Genomic DNA, 18,850 nt, shown 5'->3' on the forward strand with positions numbered 1-18,850 from the left:
TCGGCTTTAATTCTGGAGAATATTTTTGCCATCATCTGCATTGAAGTAATCTGTTTGAATTGCGTCAAGGACTTAAGGAAAACTTTTTAAGCATATATGCGCTTATCAAACAGATGTTAAAGCTTTTAAATTATGCAAAGGAGCAAATAGCAAAAGTAAAAGAGAAATCTGTAAATAAATAGCAATTTCTCATTTCAATGTGTCGAAGCTCTTGAATGCAACGAAAACTGATTTCAATTGTGTCAAGCCATAAGCGCAGTGGCACTTTTTTAATGAACCATTAATTGGAGGTAAATGTTTATTTAACATTCATTTGTGTTATTTATGTTTTTTTTTTTTTTTTTTTTTTTTTTTTTTTTTTTTTTTTTTTTTTTTTTTTAATCGAACACGCGCTGAATTGTAAGTGAATTGTATTTGTGTTTGCATTTGCTTTTTTATTTGTATTGAAATTTTAATTGTTTGCTTTGGCTGTTGACACTGATGGCTGTTTGTGTGTTTTGCTTTCCTTTTCTCAACTTCTCTGTGAATCTTTGTGGCAAATAATTGAATTGCGAAAGCAATTACAAGAAATCTGTTTGTTTAAGTAGCAGCAGCAGCAGCAGCAGCAGTAGCAAGTGCAGCGGTGCGTATGAGTAATGTCCAATAGGGCATCCCATGCCGACGGCCGCATTCGCCACACTCGGGCAGCACGAGCGATTCTTTGTTCAGCGATTATGGTAATGAAGGGGCAACTGTGGTATGTTTTATGCAACAGTGGGCTGATTTAGGCCCAAGTCCGCTCAGGCCAAGGGACTCATTTGATTCTTGTTATGCACGGCACGTCGCGGACCAATTGTATACATACCTACACACCTACATACATATCTATGTATATAAATACAGAGAAATATAAATTAAAGAACACGCAACATGAAATAGGTCGACTTCCTGCAAACGAAGCGAAACGATAAATGATTCAATTAAACTACGCAAAAAGTCAATTCGTGACGTGCAAAAGAACGGGACAAAGAAGTTCCCGTTGCTAAAGAAAATTGCATAAAAAATCAAAGTTATTTTAATTGAGGTGACCAAAAAAGAAATTCCAAGAACCTGCAGTACGACACTCTAAGGTGTCTCGCATGCCAGCCACGCCCCCCAATGTCAGGAGACATCAATAGAGAGTTTGGCAAAGACAAAAAGCAATCGATGTAGCAAATCCAAGGAATGCAGCCTTGTATCCAATTCTCTAAACTGAAATGGGCGCAGCAATGCGGCTGGCTTCTAAATATAACCACATATTACTGGCACGTGGCATTTGCTTGGCATATTTATCATGCCATTTGCTGTTTGCCATTTGCCAGTTAGGCGGGCTGCAAAACACCAAAGTCAATGCCAATAGCAATGACAATGGCTCGATAGGAACTCCTCGCCCCGCCCCCACCTGCCTGCACGGTGCGTGCGTGCCGAGCACAGTAGGCGCTGAGCACAATTCAAGCCTTTCGCTGACTTGGAGAGTCACAGCTCCTAAGCCCCGATGCCGGAAAACTTGGCACGTGCGATCAGCATGCGCTGGGCAAACAAAAGTGGAATTGATTGCGTGCCAGATGCTGAAAGGAAATGAGCCAGAGGCTTGGGCAAACCTTGGCATAGGCTCACGGGCGGTGGGCGTGGCAAAGTGAATGAATGAATTCCGTCGCTGTGCGAGTCAGTATAAATAAGTATATTGTAATTAAAATGACGACAGCAGCTGCTTTTAATAAACTGCCAAAACAAATGAAAACCGAAAAAAAAAAAATAAATAAAGTTATTGTAACTTAGAATGCTTGACTAGAAGGTACCCTAGATGGAATATTAATTTAAATAATATATATATTATGTATACAAATTAAAATTGATAATGATTGATAATAATATAAAGTTCCAAGCATTAATTTTATTTATTTTTTTTCTGTATATGTGGACTTTATTTTTAATTTGAATAATTAATTCATAATTTTAGGAAAATATTAAATTGTGAAATAAAGATAGATCAAAGGTTAAAATTTATTATTTGTTTAAAAGCATTCAAGAAAGACTTTCATAAAAGGTAATTGAAAAATGAACACACGAAGTGGATAGGGTCCAGCCCTAATGTTTATGAACTTTTTACCTCACACAAATTTACCAAATCCATATGTTTTTCCAATATAATACAGTAATTGCACAAGCTTATACCCATTTGATTATTTTCTTTGGGTAATGGGTATAAAAAGAAGACATAAGCTTGATTGCGAATATTTGAGCGGATTGTCAGGGACTACACATAATTAACAGAGCAAAGAGTTGCGTTGCGGTAAGGAGGTGGCTGAAGGGTGCCGCAAGGGATTCCGGCACACACAAATACTCAAGTGAAAATGTGTCTGTAGCCTCAAACCGAAAGCAAAACAAAGCAGACAGAAGAAAGAAGCACGAAGAGAAGCTAAAGCAGCGTAATTTTTCATTATATGACTGAGGATGGAGAGCGGCTTGTGTTGTCTTGGCATGAAACGCAAACTGTTTACATTTGTTTCCCTTCAGCGGCGAACGCCAGTGGGCCGGCAGCCAGCGGGCCACATGTTCATTATCTGCCGTCTGACAGGCAGACACGGCTGGGAAGGGCCCGGTGGAGGAGGCGGCGGTGGGAGTCGTTGAGTAGTTAAGGTGTTATCGCCGTCAACAGAGCGAACCCGCATTGCGGCGCTTCAGGTGCGGCTCATTAAATCATTCGGCAATCAGGGAGCAATGCTCAGCCCCTAAGCAACTTGGCGTTTTTATTTCGCCTCAATTTCGGGTCTGTCAATCACAGTTGAAGGCAAATTAAAATTTCAACTCTGCCGGCTTTCAACAGTTGTATCCTTTTTACTCAAAATTGCGCTTATTAAATGAATATTAGTTGATGTTCTTACAGTTTGACAGCCCAAATGAATGAATGCGCATTGCTACAGGCGATAAATTTGCATAGATATAAATCAGATTGAGAAATTCGACACTAACATAAGCGGAATAGTAAACGCTGGGGATCTCAACATTTTACTTATAATGCTCCCAAATCGACATAATTCTCTGAATGATTTATGCGTGCTGTTGGCAGCTTTATGGCACGCTGACTCTTCGACATGTACCGCTTTGCCATATAAATTTACAATAATAATTCAAATGTAAAGCTTCGTTTGCTATCCGTATACGGAAAATGCAAGCGAGTGCCACGTTTTGTTGTTGGTCTTGAATGAAACTGTGTCAATCCATGTATCTCTATATATGTGTGCGTGTGAGTGTGTGTGTGTGTGTCGGTGGATGTATATTGTCCGATTGTGAAATTTGTTTGACTGATGCCCTTAGCTGGCTTAGTCATAATAATCACAACTTCAGCTCCTTGTTAGGATGCTACAATGGTATTACAGCAAACGTTATTCATTCGAGCTCTTGGCCACATGCAAATTGTGTTTTATTGTATTGTTAACGGCTATTGATTGTTGCCGTTGCTTGGCTTGAATCTTAACAAAATCTTAAGGGATCAACTACACGTATTTAGAAGCTCTTTGGTGTGTGGGGATCTTAGACCTAATCACGACTCGGTTGCTAATTAGTAAGTTGTTTCACACATTCATCAAGTTGTAACTTATGTTTACGATTAAGTATAAACACTGTCACATATGACGGCTTGTTAGTAGTAGATTGCTTAGGATACTAGAATACGCTGATAATACTTACAGGCTCTGCATTTGCTTTGGGATTGGGGTAAGCGAGCTTTGGGCTGGACTGGGCTGGGCTGGGAGTGTTACGCATGGATAGATGCGTGTAGGAACCCAATTGCTGACCAGCTTTAGACAAGCTCCGTTTCCATTTGTGCGGCCTCCACTGTCTCCACGATGGTCGTTGTGGCCGCCGCGACCGAATCTCATGGAACGTACCTTGTGGTCAGAACACCATCATCGTCGTCGTCCACATTCAAGCCGCTGCCAGTGCAGCAGCCGCTGCACAGAAGCCAATTGGTTGCGTTGCCGGTGCGTTTTGGTCAAATCGCAGACACCTGCTCCAGCTCGGCACTGGAGCGGCCCGAGTTCATGACCACAACATTCTTGGCGGCATAGTCGGTGATGAATCGATCGCTATTGCGCGGATGTATGTTGCCCACGTCCTGGGCGCAGCACCACGGATTGCGCATGGTCAGGATGCGCTTGAACGCATCCCTGAACTCCTTGTTGAAAATTGAGTAGATGATCGGATTGAAAGCGGAGTTCGAGTAGCCTAGCCAGGTGAGTATCTTGAATGTCTGGCCGCCGATGCACGTCTTGCAGAAGGCAGCCGTGATATTCACGCAGAAGAACGGCACCCAGCATATGAGGAATACGCCCATTATGACGCCCACGGTGACGGCTGCCTTGTGATCGGACACGTGATAGGGCGAGCTGTGGTGCAGATTGCGCACCTTGAACTTCTTCGGCTGGTTCTTGGGCCGACGTATGCTCTTGTATCGTTGCTTCTCGGCCACCTCGCCGGGTCTTGTTACCGCCTTAATTGACTTCACGTGTTTCTGGGCATAGCAGTAGAGCCTGCGGAGTGGAGAGTACACGAGTTCAGGTAATTAATCGATCTTATACGAAACTTGGATTACAGTTAATCAATTTCAAGATGTTTAGAAAATGCCTAAAGCTGATTTTCTCCTTTATTAATAGCCTTGGCCCTGATTTGACTACGATTATAGGTTATGCGCTCTCTGCCAAATCCAACGTAATTTGATAATAGTAGTAGAATAGTAGCTCGGCCCTCAAGCAACGTTTGCCTAACGAACCTATCGAACCGCCTTGTGTAATTTCAATGGAAGGGCATTTGATTAGTGTCTATCTAGTTGTTGACCTGAGTGTTTCTGCCTGCCGCCTATTGTTATAAGTGATATGATAATTATTTACTTTTGCAGCCCTGCCAATTATCAGCCTGCCCCAGGGAACTCCCACTGGGCTAGCAGCTCGCAATCGACAGCTGTCTGCTGGGCCACACAGTGCGTATACTCAATACGCAACGTAGCTCTGCGGCGTGTACGGCGTGTACGGCGTGTACGGCGTGTGCTGCCATACATGGCCGCTCATTTACCGAGCATACGGTCCGGATGGAAACATGAAAAGGATAAGATGGCTACGCACAAATTATGGCGATAAAAGTCTATTTACTCTGTAATTCAAACGAAATTTGATAGAACATTCCACTGGCAGCCACTAGATGCTTTAGTGGATGCCCGGAGCCTCAGCTCGATGGGCGAACAGCTTGTCTCCATTTGTTGCCTAGTTGCCCATTGGCCGCAAATCTCGTTAAGCCAAAATGGCAACGTGCCCAACGCCGTCGGCTATTTTCCTGATGAGCGGCCCTATCGCAGTGCTGTCTGTGATGATGATGATGATGATGATGATGTTGTTGGCATCCTGTTGCCGCCCCTACACCTATTGTCTAGCCCTTTTCGCACACGCCCTCTGCCCGCCTTTGGCTTAGCTCAGGGATTACTTAGCTGGACACTAATGCGTGTGCTTATTTGTTTGCTTTATTTGCTTCGCGTCCCACTCCCAGCACTCTCAGCACTCAAAGCACTCAACACCCAACCAACATCCCAGTTTCAGTTTCTAACTTCAAGTTATCCCAATGCAGCCGATCTCGTGTCTGGGCCACATCAGCGTCGAGGTCCTGACGGCCTTTCAGCATTACGAAAGTAATTTCAAAAGTGTTTGCCATTATTTTATTATTTCCGTCTTACGACTTTTCGTAGCACATAAAAATATTTAAGTTCTTATTATATTTGCTCAAGCCACATTTAATTGTTGACCTAGTTCGTCATCAATTTGTTTATAGGTTAATTGCCTTAACTATTATTTATATTCTGGTTGCAATAAATTCTTTTGTAAGCCAAGTTAAATTGTTTTCCTATATATGAAGTATTCGATAATTGAAAAGACCTTGATCTAAATATATATTTGAGATTTAGTATTTAGTATTTCCTGCTTGCATTTAATTTTGAGCAAAACTCCAAGTGTCGTAAGGCAAAGGCATAAAATTATTTAAGATATATATATATGTATATATATAAGTTTAGCTGTTGACTCTGCACATCTCTGATTTGGTATGCCAACCATTTTCATTTGAAAGTTTTCCCATTACATTTGCTATTCCTTTTGTTTGTGCTTTCATATCTGGCCGCTGAATAATTGTGGCCCGAGAAGTTTTGGGCCATGTTTCATAGAAGTTTATGACGGTACTTATCTAACCATACTCACCGACAGTAGATGCCAATCATGACCACACAGGGAAAGTAGAAGCTGATACAGCTGGAGACGACAGCGTACGTGGGTGTCAGGTCCAGTGCGCATGTGGGATACTTCTTGCCATTATCCATGAAAATCAGCGGCTGGTCGGGTCGATGGATCCCCAGCGAGATGGGCACAAACGAGACGAATGCGGCCAGCAGCCAAATAGCTGCAATGGTTATAACAGCCACCCGGCGTGTCACCCAGCGGCCGTATCTGTAATGAAAGTCACAGAAAGAGATAGAGAAAGAGGACCACATCAATTTTGAGTAAAGGAAGTGCTTGTGATTGTCCCTTGCGGTTGCCTGCAGTAAAATGGTTAAGCGACGGCAGCAGGAGTAGTCCATGGCAAGAGTCAGAAGAAAGAGTCGCACATTATGATTGCGGCTTTGCGTGCTGAGGGCAGTCCGGGGCGACACCAATTTCCGAGAGCAAGCGGCGACAACTGTTGCGGTGCAGAGCGGTGCCGAAATTCAGCCGGCCAAAAGGTGCGCATGGAACAGTCGTGTAATGGCCACTGCGGTTCGCCTGCATGTCATTAATTACCCGAACAGCGTAGGCGGTGCCAAATCAGCCTGAGCCAAAAGCCCAACCGCAGCACAAACCATTGAACACGACGCATTCTCCAAGGGCTGTGCGGTGATATACAGATATACTACATAGTATGTCTGTATGTAGGCCTAGCTTTGCTCTGTGCACATATGCAAATCATCGTGTATGGATTTTTGTAGCACTTCGATTTTGACAACGGTCGCACAATTTGCATTTACAGCAACGGAAATGAGCAGGCAGAAACGCAGAAAGCTGATGGCATTTTATGGCCCACTGTGTGCATGTGTGTGTGCTCGTGTGTGCTTGTGTATGTTTGTACACATTGGCATATGCTGCCGCATTTTGGCTTGTGCGAATGTAACCGCCGGCTGTGCGGCAGACATGGGCAGGAAATCAAACAAAATAATTCAATTTCAATTCAAAGACGCACTCAGTCAACGTGCAGACCGAAAATACTAAAGATGACAGAGGCGTCTGCAGCAGGTGGGCGGGGGAGGCCGAAAGGACAACAAAGCGGAAAAGGAAGTTTTGGTAATTGTGTTCACAAACAAATTCGATTTCATGTGCCACCAAAATTGATTTCTATTCGAGCAGCGACGACATCAGCCCGCACCGGTAGCCATTTAGTTGCCACGCCAAGCCCCCGTCCGTAAGCCCATTGGAGCACAGGAACTGGCACAGACACTGAAAGTAAGTGCAAATACCTGACAGTCCTATTACTCCAAAGAGTTTGCCATGTGCCAAGTGGGGCTAGACGCGTCCACTGATGGAGCAACCAATCATACCCCAAAGAGCTAATTGAAATCGTGTGACTCTGTGTCAGTGTGTGTGTGTGTATGTGTGTGTGCCTCAGTTCTAGACGAAAGTCCGCCCGCATTTGCATTTAATGTTGCCCCTAGGTGTGTGTGTGAGTGTGTTGCACGCACTCAAGAAATTGGAGACAGACACGCACGGTGCTAGCTGTGCGTGTGTGTGTGTGTGTGTGTGTGTGTGTGTGTGGGTTGGGGCTGCATAGCTCGGCTAACTCTGTCGTTTATTTTGTTTGCCTCTTGTCATATGCGGTTTTATGAGCGTTTTGCACAGTGAGTGCCTAAATGTTGCAAGCACACGATGTTGCGATTGTTGCTGTTATTGCTGTTGTTGTTTCAAGTGTTGCGGGCATAGTGGAGAGAGTGCTTACCCAACCCAGGCCCAGGCCCAGCCAGTCCAAAACACAATTACAAACATTCCCAAAGCGGCATTCTCGTTCGCTTTTGTCGCTTAACTGTTATACCTCTCGCTCACGCATGCATGTAACACCTATTCGCCCCAGCCCCAGCCCCAGCCCCAGCCCCATTTCCCACTCGCCCTCTCCTGCATGCGGATGACATAAAAAGTTTGCGTCGCTTTTTATTGCAGTTTAAAGTGAATTTTATGCATGATACGAGTGTGCACACATATGTTTGCTCTGGCCCTGACAGTTACGACGATGACAGGCGCCACCAGATTCAACTTTAGCGCATAAAACAAAGCCAACAGAAAATACAACAAATACAACAAAAGTGATGTTCCTTATATCTGGCATAATTTTAACTTTGTCAGCGGCTGCTTCTAATTAGATTTCCACGCGCTTTTCATTCAAATTATTTCTTTTTTCGCCAATTTTCGCTGGCACTGCACAAATCTGGGCAGGCGCAATTAAATTAAACGCTTGCAATTATTCTAAGACGCTGGGAAAATACGACAAATTTCTCTACGCCAGAGGTGGGCATCCTAATGAGACGCCCAGCCCCGAACAGTTCGCGAACTTTGACACGTCGCGCCACGGCGAGAAAAACTGAAGAACACAAATGCTGTCCCTACTTTGACATGCAAATAAATCAGATTTGCATAAAGAGCAACCCAAGCTCAGGGCCAAGCCTGCTGGCAACGTTCTTCAGGGCCGGCACTAATACCGCTAGACAGGCAGCATTCAGACGCAGACGCACCCCCATCCGTCAGCCTTATTATGTATATCTAGCTTCAGACGAAGATCAAATACTCTTCATTGAATTTGAAATGCATTAATAGTCAAAGCATCCTTATGTAAAACATATCTAGATTTGTGATTCCAGTATATACTTTACTAAGAAAAACTATTCCCAATAAGATTTAGTAAAGGATTTATAAAGCAAGTATGCTTGCCTATAAATGTATAAACAAGTTTCTTGGAAATCTCTTTTTATTCGCTCTTAAGAAAATATTTGCAGATTAAATGTTAGATAATGAGTTCTAAGAAAACATAGTTTCATTCATTAGTCTAAGATAAAAGGGAAAAAGGACAAACTGGTTGCCAAGCTAAATTTCAATTTCAATTACATTTCGCATTATTTATTATTTCGAGTTTTCTTAAGAAATTGTTGAACAAAAATGAATACAGTTCCGAAGTTACATTCCTTACGACAGCACTTAAGAACGTGCTCAGCGAGGGTATATGAATGTAGTAGAGTGTGAGATGCGATGCCTGTGAGACTGGGCGTGGCTTACTCGCAGGAGTGCTAGGCCAGAAGCTTGACGCCTTAAGTACAGCCGCAGACACACTTGGGCCAGAAATTCATGGCGAGTCCAGAAGCCAAACTCGATTTCATTGTGTTTAAATTGAACCGCAGGACACGCGCAAATTTGCAGCAAAGTAGGCAATGCTTTTGTTACCTGCCACGCCAACGCTCTTCAATACAAATTATTTGGTCCGAGATAATTTAAAAATAATATTGAGTCTTATAAGCATTATCGCTCAAACGCCTTGAGTACAATGGAAAATATGAATGAAATGATGTTGATGTTAATGTTGACGTTGCGGCCAGCCCAAGAACATCGCGTTAATTACGCTCAACTGCCAATTATTTCAAAATGATGAGTTAATTAAATTTCTCTCAATAAAAAATGCTTTATGGCTTTATAATGCGGAGCCACTGTAGCAGCTGTGAATTAAAAAAGCGCAAGCCAACTTTTCGCATTCAAATATTTTCGCCACCTCAATTTGCAAAATTTACGAGCACGTCAACTTTGCCAACGCAATGAAGTGTGCTCCAGCATCAGCTCATTATGCGCTGAAAGTATTGCCAATAAAGAAGAACATGACTTCATTTGAAGGCAGCAGCTGCAGTGGCTGGAGCTGCCGAAGATTTAGTGTGTAACATTCTTAATAAACAAATAAAGTTTCACCGTGGACTTGGCAGGTGTGTCAGGCGACAGTAGCCTAGAGACTGTGCACATAAATAGAGAGATGATGGACAGCAAGCCAAAAGGGGTATTCTATGGCTGTGGCTGTGCCAGTAGCTGTGGCTGTGGCTGTGGCTGTGGTGAGCAGAAAATATTTTTCCACTTTTGGCTTGCACTGAAAATAGCATCAAAGCATTTATTACGGCTATTTGCAACAGCAGCTGCTAACGTGCCACTCACAGCCAGCAGTGTCTCGTCGTCATATGTGGACAGCAGCTAAGTTCTTTTCTTTTCTTCTTTTTTTTTTTTTTTTTTTAATTCTACTGCCTGAAATCGCTTGGTGGCAGGTCCTTTGCAGCCATTGAGGCACATCAACTTCATTTGTCTTGCTGCTGTGAATTTTTCCTTGGCCAGCGCAATTTCTAACACACACACACACACACACACAGCAAAAGTGATACAAAACCTGTAGGACATGTCTGTCTGCGTGTGTGTGTGTGGTTATTCTATTGTTTGTTCTGTTTGTGACATGTTGCTGACATGTCATAAATGTTCGTTTGATTTTGTCCAAAAATTGTTTGGCTTCCTGAATGAAATTGTTGGTTTCCTCCTCGATTTTTTGCGTTGCGGAATTGGCAAAAACAAATTTAATTAACCCACAATTGTTAAGCCACAATGCGAGGTACAAACGAATCGCTGATATATATAGTTGTTCCCACTTGCCGGCTTGTCCTTTGTGCCAGCTACATTCTTTGACAGCCAATTCGGGTTGCAGGGCCAACAATCTCAGCTGCCACAAAGCAATCGCACACGCAGCTTGCATAGCGCCCGCAGACGACAAAACTGGCAGAGCTGACAAAATGCAGTACAAGCAGCCGAACAAGACATTATGTCACACCCAGCTGTAGAAGTTAAACTGAGGACTTGGCACAATTTCATTGCGTTTGCCCGGACAGCAGACACACACACATATACGCACACACATGCTTTTACACTCGTAAATACTTGTCTACTAGTGTGTGAAATTAAATTGGAAGCAGGTGAATTTTGTGCGTCTTTAAGAAATAATGGTGCTCGAGCACTGCTAATGGCCGGAATTCTTTATCGCCTGTGCTCTAGAAGAAGGACGTCAAAATTTCGTAGTAAATTATTTCAGAATTCCTGACTCAATTTGCAATTGTTTTCATTTCAAATCTGAAATTCAGATGCTACACATGAGACTGCAGAAATGTACAAGTTGCATCAGTTCTGATTTCAATCGTAGAATACTTAAACAGCTTTAAGCACAATGACTTGCTGAATACATTAAAGTAGATGTAAGCTAAGCCAACAAATCAGTGTCTCGTGAGGCAGCGAAAGTGCTTAGCAAACTCTTATATGCAATGGCTAAAAATGTAGTCAGCATACTGATTCTGTTAGTCGGCAAAAAAGAAATATATATATATATATATATATAAATATCGGTAATCCCCCATAAATCTGTTACTAATGAAACAATTATGAGCTGCGATTAATGAGAGGCGGCGCCATAAACAAATCGAGTGTCTGTGGAGCCACAAAGTGAACGACCAAAACGCTGGCAATGAGAAACGTGACGTGCATGGCAACGCGGCGGATGAGCAATATGCATGAGGAAGGTTGCTGCTCTACGGCAAATTAATGGATGGGGGCTATGTAGGGGAAGAGGCAGGTGTCACTTCAACTGTCTGTTTTTAATAAATCGATATTTAATCGGTCCTCCATCGGGAGCGTCAATGTCACATCAATAATATTTCCACTCTATTGCTGACATATAAGTACAACAACAGCCCTGCATGAGACTGAGAGTCAATGCTAAACTAAATAGGGTTTGCACTCTGCGTTATGCTAACTCACTCCACGCATAGTTCGGTTTCGTCTGACCGCTCGGTCAGATTCCATGAACAATTAATTTTGGATTTTGGATAGGCTCGTGCGAAGGACGCGATGACAGGCAGCTGAGGCTATTGACAAATTGTATTATTCATGCATGTGACAGTGTCATCAGCATTGTCGTCAGCATGATTAGTTATGGCACTCACCTGAGCGGATCCTTGATGTGTATGTAGCGGTCCATGGATATGGCGCACAGATTCAAAATGGAGGCTGTCGAGCACATGACATCAAAGGCCACCCACGTATCACAAAACTCTGCGCCAAAGATCCAATAGCCTGCAATCAAAGAAGTAAACGGCAAATTATTGATTGAATAATTGATTGATTGGCAAATGATTGAGTAACTGTCGCACTGATTGCTTGTTTAAAATACTTAATGACTCCTCCAATACGACCGACTCACTGTACAAATGCAATTTAAGTGACTATGCATGAGCTGGAGCGGAAATTGCCACGTTCCGGCCGTCAGGAGTCACTGGCAAATTCTTAATTTTCTCGACAGCCAGCAGAGGCTGTAACGAGCGGAAAAGGACCGCAGAGCCATATAAATGTCAAAGCTTCTCAGTCAAGCTGCTATAAAGGGGCATGGTCAGCAAATGCAAGTAATTTGCGTATGATAAGGAAATATATATTTATCAATGGGAAATCTACCAGACAGCTTTTCTATTTTCCACATAACTCCAAGTCGACTATGCGAGAAAAAGTCTTAAAGGACTTAAAGGTGTTTTCTATCTTAAAGTCAGCCCAAATCGTTTTGCCACATGCAATACAATCCGCACGCTCTTGCCAACTGCCTCAAGTTAGAGTTGCAAACAATTTCGTACACTCAATCAAGTGAAATGGCTCTCGACAAAGTTTATGGTATCTGGCTTTCGATCATGTTTTCGTTGCTGCAGAGCTCTTGCTAACATGAGTGCTTGTATTTACTTATTCATAACGCAAATTGGGTTTAAACGATTTCATAAATTAATTTCCGTTTCCTGTTTCGCTGCAGACATCAGGATGGCTGTCTGCAAAAGCATGTCTCATATGTTATTTGCATTTGATTTTTGCTGGCGATACAGCGATCCCTTTTTGATAGCATTTCCATAAATGCAGCAATTACGGAAAAGGACTCTGAACAAAAAAAAAAAAAAAAAAAAAAAACCCCAACCGGCGAAGTAATCTACGTGCTCTCTACCAACAACCCGAGCGGATGTCCGGCGCTCTGTCCACTGCACCCTGAACGCTGAACGCGTGAAGGAAATCAGCATCGCACGCAAAACATATAAATGCTTAGCTATAATAAATTTAATATCAGATCTCATAGCCCAAACATATTTATTCAGCGTGCGTGGGTGTGCGCTGACTTCATGACATTTAATGATACACATACGTCATGCTTATACGTCCGCCTTGGCCTTTACGCCACGCCAGCCATGTCACAGGATATGGCTCTTTAGCGCACAGGATGCGGCGCATCAACAAAAAGGGCTTAGCCCGTCTCAGGCGATTATCTGCCGTCGCAAAGTGCAGCACTGAATGCAGGCTATCGATTACGTAATTTCTTGCTCTATCTGCTTATGCCATCTGCGCCCATAACTCTGACGACAGTCATAAATCCATCCTTACATTGTGAGATCCTCTGAACTTTATAATTCATCTATAAATATTTTACTACAGATGAGTAAAACTCATTTCGTGCAACACTAAAAGCAGCAACCGAAAATAAAAGTATTAAAGTTTGAGGAAAACTATTGTTCAATGCTGAAGTAATTTAATTCATTAAATGAAAGCAGAAATCAAATTGGAATTCAATTGCTAAAAATACATATAGTAAGATAGATATACTAAATGGGCGATGATTTGCGCATTTATTTATATATGTATATCAGACAGTCTTGTAAGTGAGGACCTTTCAGAGTTATATACTTGACAATTGCATTGTTAGATCTTTTGCATTGCTCCCGGCTGACACGAAACCTCGTCAAGTTATTCAAGCCAGCCCTGTACATATATCTATAAATACTTATTGGTTATGCCCAATCCACTATAGGAGTATATATAGAGCATATATACTCAATGACTTTGCGTGTGTATTTTCTGAGCTGGCGCAGCTGCTGCCGCCTCGCAGCTTCCCTGTGGCCCGTGTTGTTGCTCAAATTTGTATAAATATGCTGGCGCTTGTGCGTTTATTTGCTGATTTGCCAGCCTTGGAGCATGCCAAATGTTGTTTTACTGGCACCCACACAGGTTCATGTTTGCCGGCACTTTGTCGAAAATAATTTGACTCAACAGCTCTCAATTCACATGTGTACCCCGGCATATATGTATGTATGTGTGTGTGCTGGCTGGCCCTCAGGCACCTCTGCTGGCACTCCAGATGCTGTTTGTCTTCAACACTCTGCAGCCAGAGCATTTTTATTTATTTTTTCACACTTTCTGCTTACGCAGCAGCAGCAGCAACAACACCACCACCACTAGCAGGAACCTCAAGAACGGCGCCTGGATTCGGATTCAAGCTCTGGATCCATCTCGAAGTAGCAAAGTCGTTTATTATTTTCACGCACAGGCAGACAAACGGAATGACAGCCATACATCGAGCCCCATATATATATGGGGCGCGTTGACGTCGCTGTGTCTCCCGGTTCCTGTATTTGCTGTTACCGAGGTAACGCATCACTAGACTTCAGCACATTTCCTCCAAGCATTGCCTGGCCAGCTGCTTCCCATGTTTTATTTTTTTCATATAAACATACATACATACATATGTATATATACTTGGCATCTCGCCCTCCCCATTAAGTAAATACTGAGCAAGCATTGATGTCAGCTGCATGTGGGACTCTTCTCCTATGTAGGCAATTGTCGCTGCCGGCAAGCAGCAAGTCTTCAAAGTGATTCCTTTGATTTGCCTGCTGTTTGCTTAGAATTTGTACTTTTAATTCTTAGCTGGCGGTTTTAGTACATCAATTCAGAGGCTCTCAAATGGCCAACTGCTGCTGGTGGTCTAGTTATAGCCATGGCATCTCGACAGCTATGCTTTTATGGCCAATAATAATTCGTACTGGCTGGGTTAATGGCAGCAGCTGCATTTTGTATGCAGGCTGAGAGCAATGAAACTCGGCTTAGATATGAGCATACATCAAATAGGCATTCGTGTTGCCTGAGTTGTTTCACCTTTTTGCCGAGTGAAAGTGCATTGTGCACTCAGTGCAGGACAGGCTAATGCTCGATGTGCTTTGCGACCACTCAGCCGGCTGAGCAGAGCAGCTGACACTTTAAAAGGCATTGCACCAAGCCATACGAGGAGCCTGCTTTAAGCGCTGCCAGGCATGTCAAGTGGGCTCCTCTGCCAGCCAGCTGACTGTGCTTCCATTAGCCCCATCGAAGATTCGCTTTTGCACGACAGCCTGTAGCATTTTGCATAAATTTGTGGCTCGAGAACTTCAATTTCGAATTTTGTGCTCCACTGTCTGCGTATGAGATTCACACTTACCCAGCAAATCGTTGACGCCCGCAAATGTCATCACCAGAGAGGCCACGAACAGATCCGCAATCGCTAATGAGGCCAGAAACAGATTGCCAATGCGGCGCAGGCTGCGCTCCGTGTAGATGGCCAGGCAGACGAGAATATTGCCGGCGACCGAGAGGAATATCAGAACCGATAGAAAGACGCCTATGGGCGGGACAGAGAGTGGCGGATTAAACGTATATGTATTGGACGTAAGAAACGTGAACATTCATAAACATAGCATACTTATGAGGGGTCGAGCGTGTGCGTGTGCGTGTGCGTGTGCCTATGTGTGTATACGTGTGTGCTTGTATTGTAAGCCACATGCGTTTCTGTGCACTAATTGAACAGCAAATATTTTGCTCGATACTGTGAAAAGTGGTGAAGTGTGCGAACATGTGGTGGTGCGAATGGTGTGGGTGGTGCGGGTGGTGCGGGTGGTGGCGGTGCTGGTGTCTGTTTCGCTTGTTACACGTTCAACGACATTTACTTTACCAACAACTACAATTGACACAAGCGAGAGCTCTTCCGGTTCCTCACCCACTATTGTATCCATTTCAGAGGCGTTAGTCCAGCTCGTTTCATTGTAGTACGATGTCAGCTGCAACGGTATAAAAATTAAATTTAAGTGACTTTAAGTGTAATCAAGATGGAACCTTTAAGAGTATGCTGTATGCTCCAGATCTGTAAAGTGGCAACAGCTGCCAGCATCAGAATATTATCCTTTGTCTCCACTAAATTCTCCTCTAATTACGTGGCATTCAAGTTGCCACACAAAACACAAGGCGACGCGAATTTTGAGGCATAGCGAGAGCACGGCGCTGCGACAACTTTTAATTAACATCAAAGACTTTGACTTGTCTTCACGCTAAGCTAATTAAATATATAAATTCTGAATATGACACAAACTGCTGCAGAATGAAACATTTTACACTAATTAAACTCCAGACTCTATTTCGCATGAGTCTAATTTTCAATTACGTCGTGTTTGCCTTGACTCTGGCCCCGGCATGCAGGACGGATTCTTTGACAGCCCTAGCCCTGCGGTTTGTGGTCTGTGCGCCACATGTCCTGCTCCTGCCGTTGACTTGGCCCACACAGCAACTATCAATCACTTGGTAGATGCGGTTGCCCAGGAGCGAATCACTTGGCTAGGCGCACTAAACCGCATTATTCATAATTAAAATCGACAAGCTTGAGCCTCTGCTCCATCACGTTTTAAATGATAGATGTCTGGGCTATTCTATAATCAATTTGCAACTATTGTTGTCCGCATAGATGCATCACTCAGTGCGAATTGGCTTTGGGCTTTTGCGGCAAGTGGGCAAGTAGACTCTATTCTCTGTGAGCTCGGCATTGGGGCAATGTATTTGCATGTTGGCATTTCAGTGGTTGGCTCATCATCGCCCCCCGGTTGCTGGCCTATGTTATGCATGCATGCATGAATCTAATTCGATTTCAAACCAAAACTGAGAAACGATTCGATGCGAGGCCTTCTTCGACAACACAATATGAAATACCAAAAAAATGCAATTAAAACGCCAAAACCATTTGAAGCCAAGCTTGAGGCTTGTCTACTCGATGGCATTAATATGCATACCAGACAAGCCCTGGCAGTAATAATGAAGGAGCAAGATCTTCAGCAGCTGACATGAGTATAGTATTTCACAGTCACATTGCAATAATTTGCAGCTTGGCTATCTATCTAAGATCTTAATAAATATCTCAGTTGGAAAGCAATAACTAACCTCAGTTAAAGATAAAACTGAATCAAAAATAAATATAAATACATATATGAATATAATATATAATAAATCTAACAGAAGTTCAACCAACTGCTGATGGCAACTTGTTAATTGAAAAAGTTTTACTTCTCGCAGCTGGCAGAGTATTCAAAGCTGTCTGCTCTCTCGCAGTCAATTTAGCGCATTGTTAGGCCCACGCGGCGTATGTGAAACATTCATTTACCACAGCAATGGCTCACACACAAAACATAAGCAACGAAAATGCAAATGAGAATGTGCTAAAAGCCAGCCTCAAAACCGCTGACATATGCAATTAATTAATTTAAACATAAAAGCGCTGCTGCTGCAAAAGTATATTTAACTTGCTGCGGGCTGAGGGGCGAACAGGTGGCAAGGGCGGTAATTGTGATGATGGGTGTTGTGCACCTGTAGACGGAGAGACAGCCAGGTGGCTGGTTAACGTTGTTTTTTTTTTTTTTTTTAATTTTTCTCAGTTTGTTGTTAATTCATATTTTAAGCAGCTTAAATGTTGCTAATTAGTTGAAAATCACGCTATTCATTATATGATGCAATCGGCTTAGCCCAGATATTGTGGGAGTAAGCGAAAGGAGAAAGGTACCTCATACAGTTAAAGCAGCCATGACATATTCCTACAAAACTTTTTAATTAAATACAATACATAAAGGGCAATGTTTCAGTCATTCCATTGAAACGTCCAAAGTGTAGGCTTAATGTTGACAATATGAGCTCCTTCAATCAAATCAATAATGAATATTAAGTCGCTATGATCTGTTAAGTCTGTCCGTCAGAATGCTAAATTGAATTTAATTTGAATATTTTAAAAGCCTAATTTCAAATTCAATATTTACGTAGACAATGTTTAGGTCAAGTGCATAATAAAATAATTACGTTTAAGTGAGTAATTGAGCAGCTCAGAGCGGGCTCAAAGGCATCTGAAACGGCGACTTCGTATCGTTGCTCTGCATGTAAACAATATGAATGGCTTTTTCTGTGGATGGCCAAAATTGAATACCAGACAATATACAGCCAACTAAGTCGGCTAGCAATATAAAAGCTTTTATACGTCGTAATAAATGCTAATGGCTGAGATATTTAAGGATTACGCATGCATTCGCCATAAACAAAGTTAATTGTCGCAAACAGCTTCAGAGCTTCAATCCCTTGGCCATTAAACCATCCTGTGCATCCATCATATAGACACTTGAGATTAAAAATGAAATACGATATAAATTCACTTTTCTGTTTCATGGGCTGACGGAAACATATTCATTAAATGAGCAGATTTTAAATGATGTCAGACACAACGGCATGAATGCTGCCACAAGAGAGGGGAGTAGCACACCGTTATTTTTATGATAATTTTCATAGCATATTGTATTTTTATATATTGGCAGCCTTTTAAGATATGGCATCGCATCATTTGTGGCTGCTCATGATACAAAAATTAGTGTTATTTGTTGCTATCTTGATGCTTCGTGTTTTCATTAACAGTGAGAGTTACCAAACTTTCTTTTTTTTTTTTTTTTGAATGAACACAATTTCATATATAATCATTTTAAATTTGTTTTTATTCATACTGTATTAAATCTAAATTATTGGAGACTTTCTTTTCTAATAATAATAATAATTATAATATATGAGTTAAAATATGTAGTATA

The 18,850-nt window shown here is 42.4% G+C and overlaps 1 protein-coding gene across 2 annotated transcripts in view; it reads right to left on the reverse strand.

The window, feature by feature from the left end:
* Positions 1 to 308: 308 nt before the first annotated feature.
* Positions 309 to 18,850, reverse strand: part of Dop1R1 (Dopamine 1-like receptor 1) — a 32,747-nt gene continuing 14,205 nt past the window's right edge. Inside the window, exons 2-6 of one of the 2 annotated variants that reach the window (XM_018000658.2) lie at positions 15,967 to 16,027; positions 15,412 to 15,591; positions 12,080 to 12,209; positions 6,258 to 6,503; positions 309 to 4,550 (exon numbers count right to left, since the gene is read on the reverse strand). In XM_018000658.2, coding sequence (XP_017856147.2) covers positions 4,013 to 4,550; positions 6,258 to 6,503; positions 12,080 to 12,209; positions 15,412 to 15,591; positions 15,967 to 16,027 — 1,155 coding nt within the window. In that variant the 3' untranslated portion in view covers positions 309 to 4,012. Of the gene's footprint in view, positions 4,551 to 6,257; positions 6,504 to 12,079; positions 12,210 to 15,411; positions 15,592 to 15,921; positions 16,028 to 18,850 lie in introns of both variants that reach the window. The other variant, XM_018000657.2, reaches the window with a different exon arrangement.

The sequence above is a fragment of the Drosophila arizonae genome, chromosome 2 (genome assembly GCF_054131065.1).
Source record: "Drosophila arizonae isolate 15081-1271.41 chromosome 2, UAZ_ARI_1.0, whole genome shotgun sequence".
NCBI lineage: Eukaryota > Metazoa > Arthropoda > Insecta > Diptera > Drosophilidae > Drosophila > Drosophila arizonae.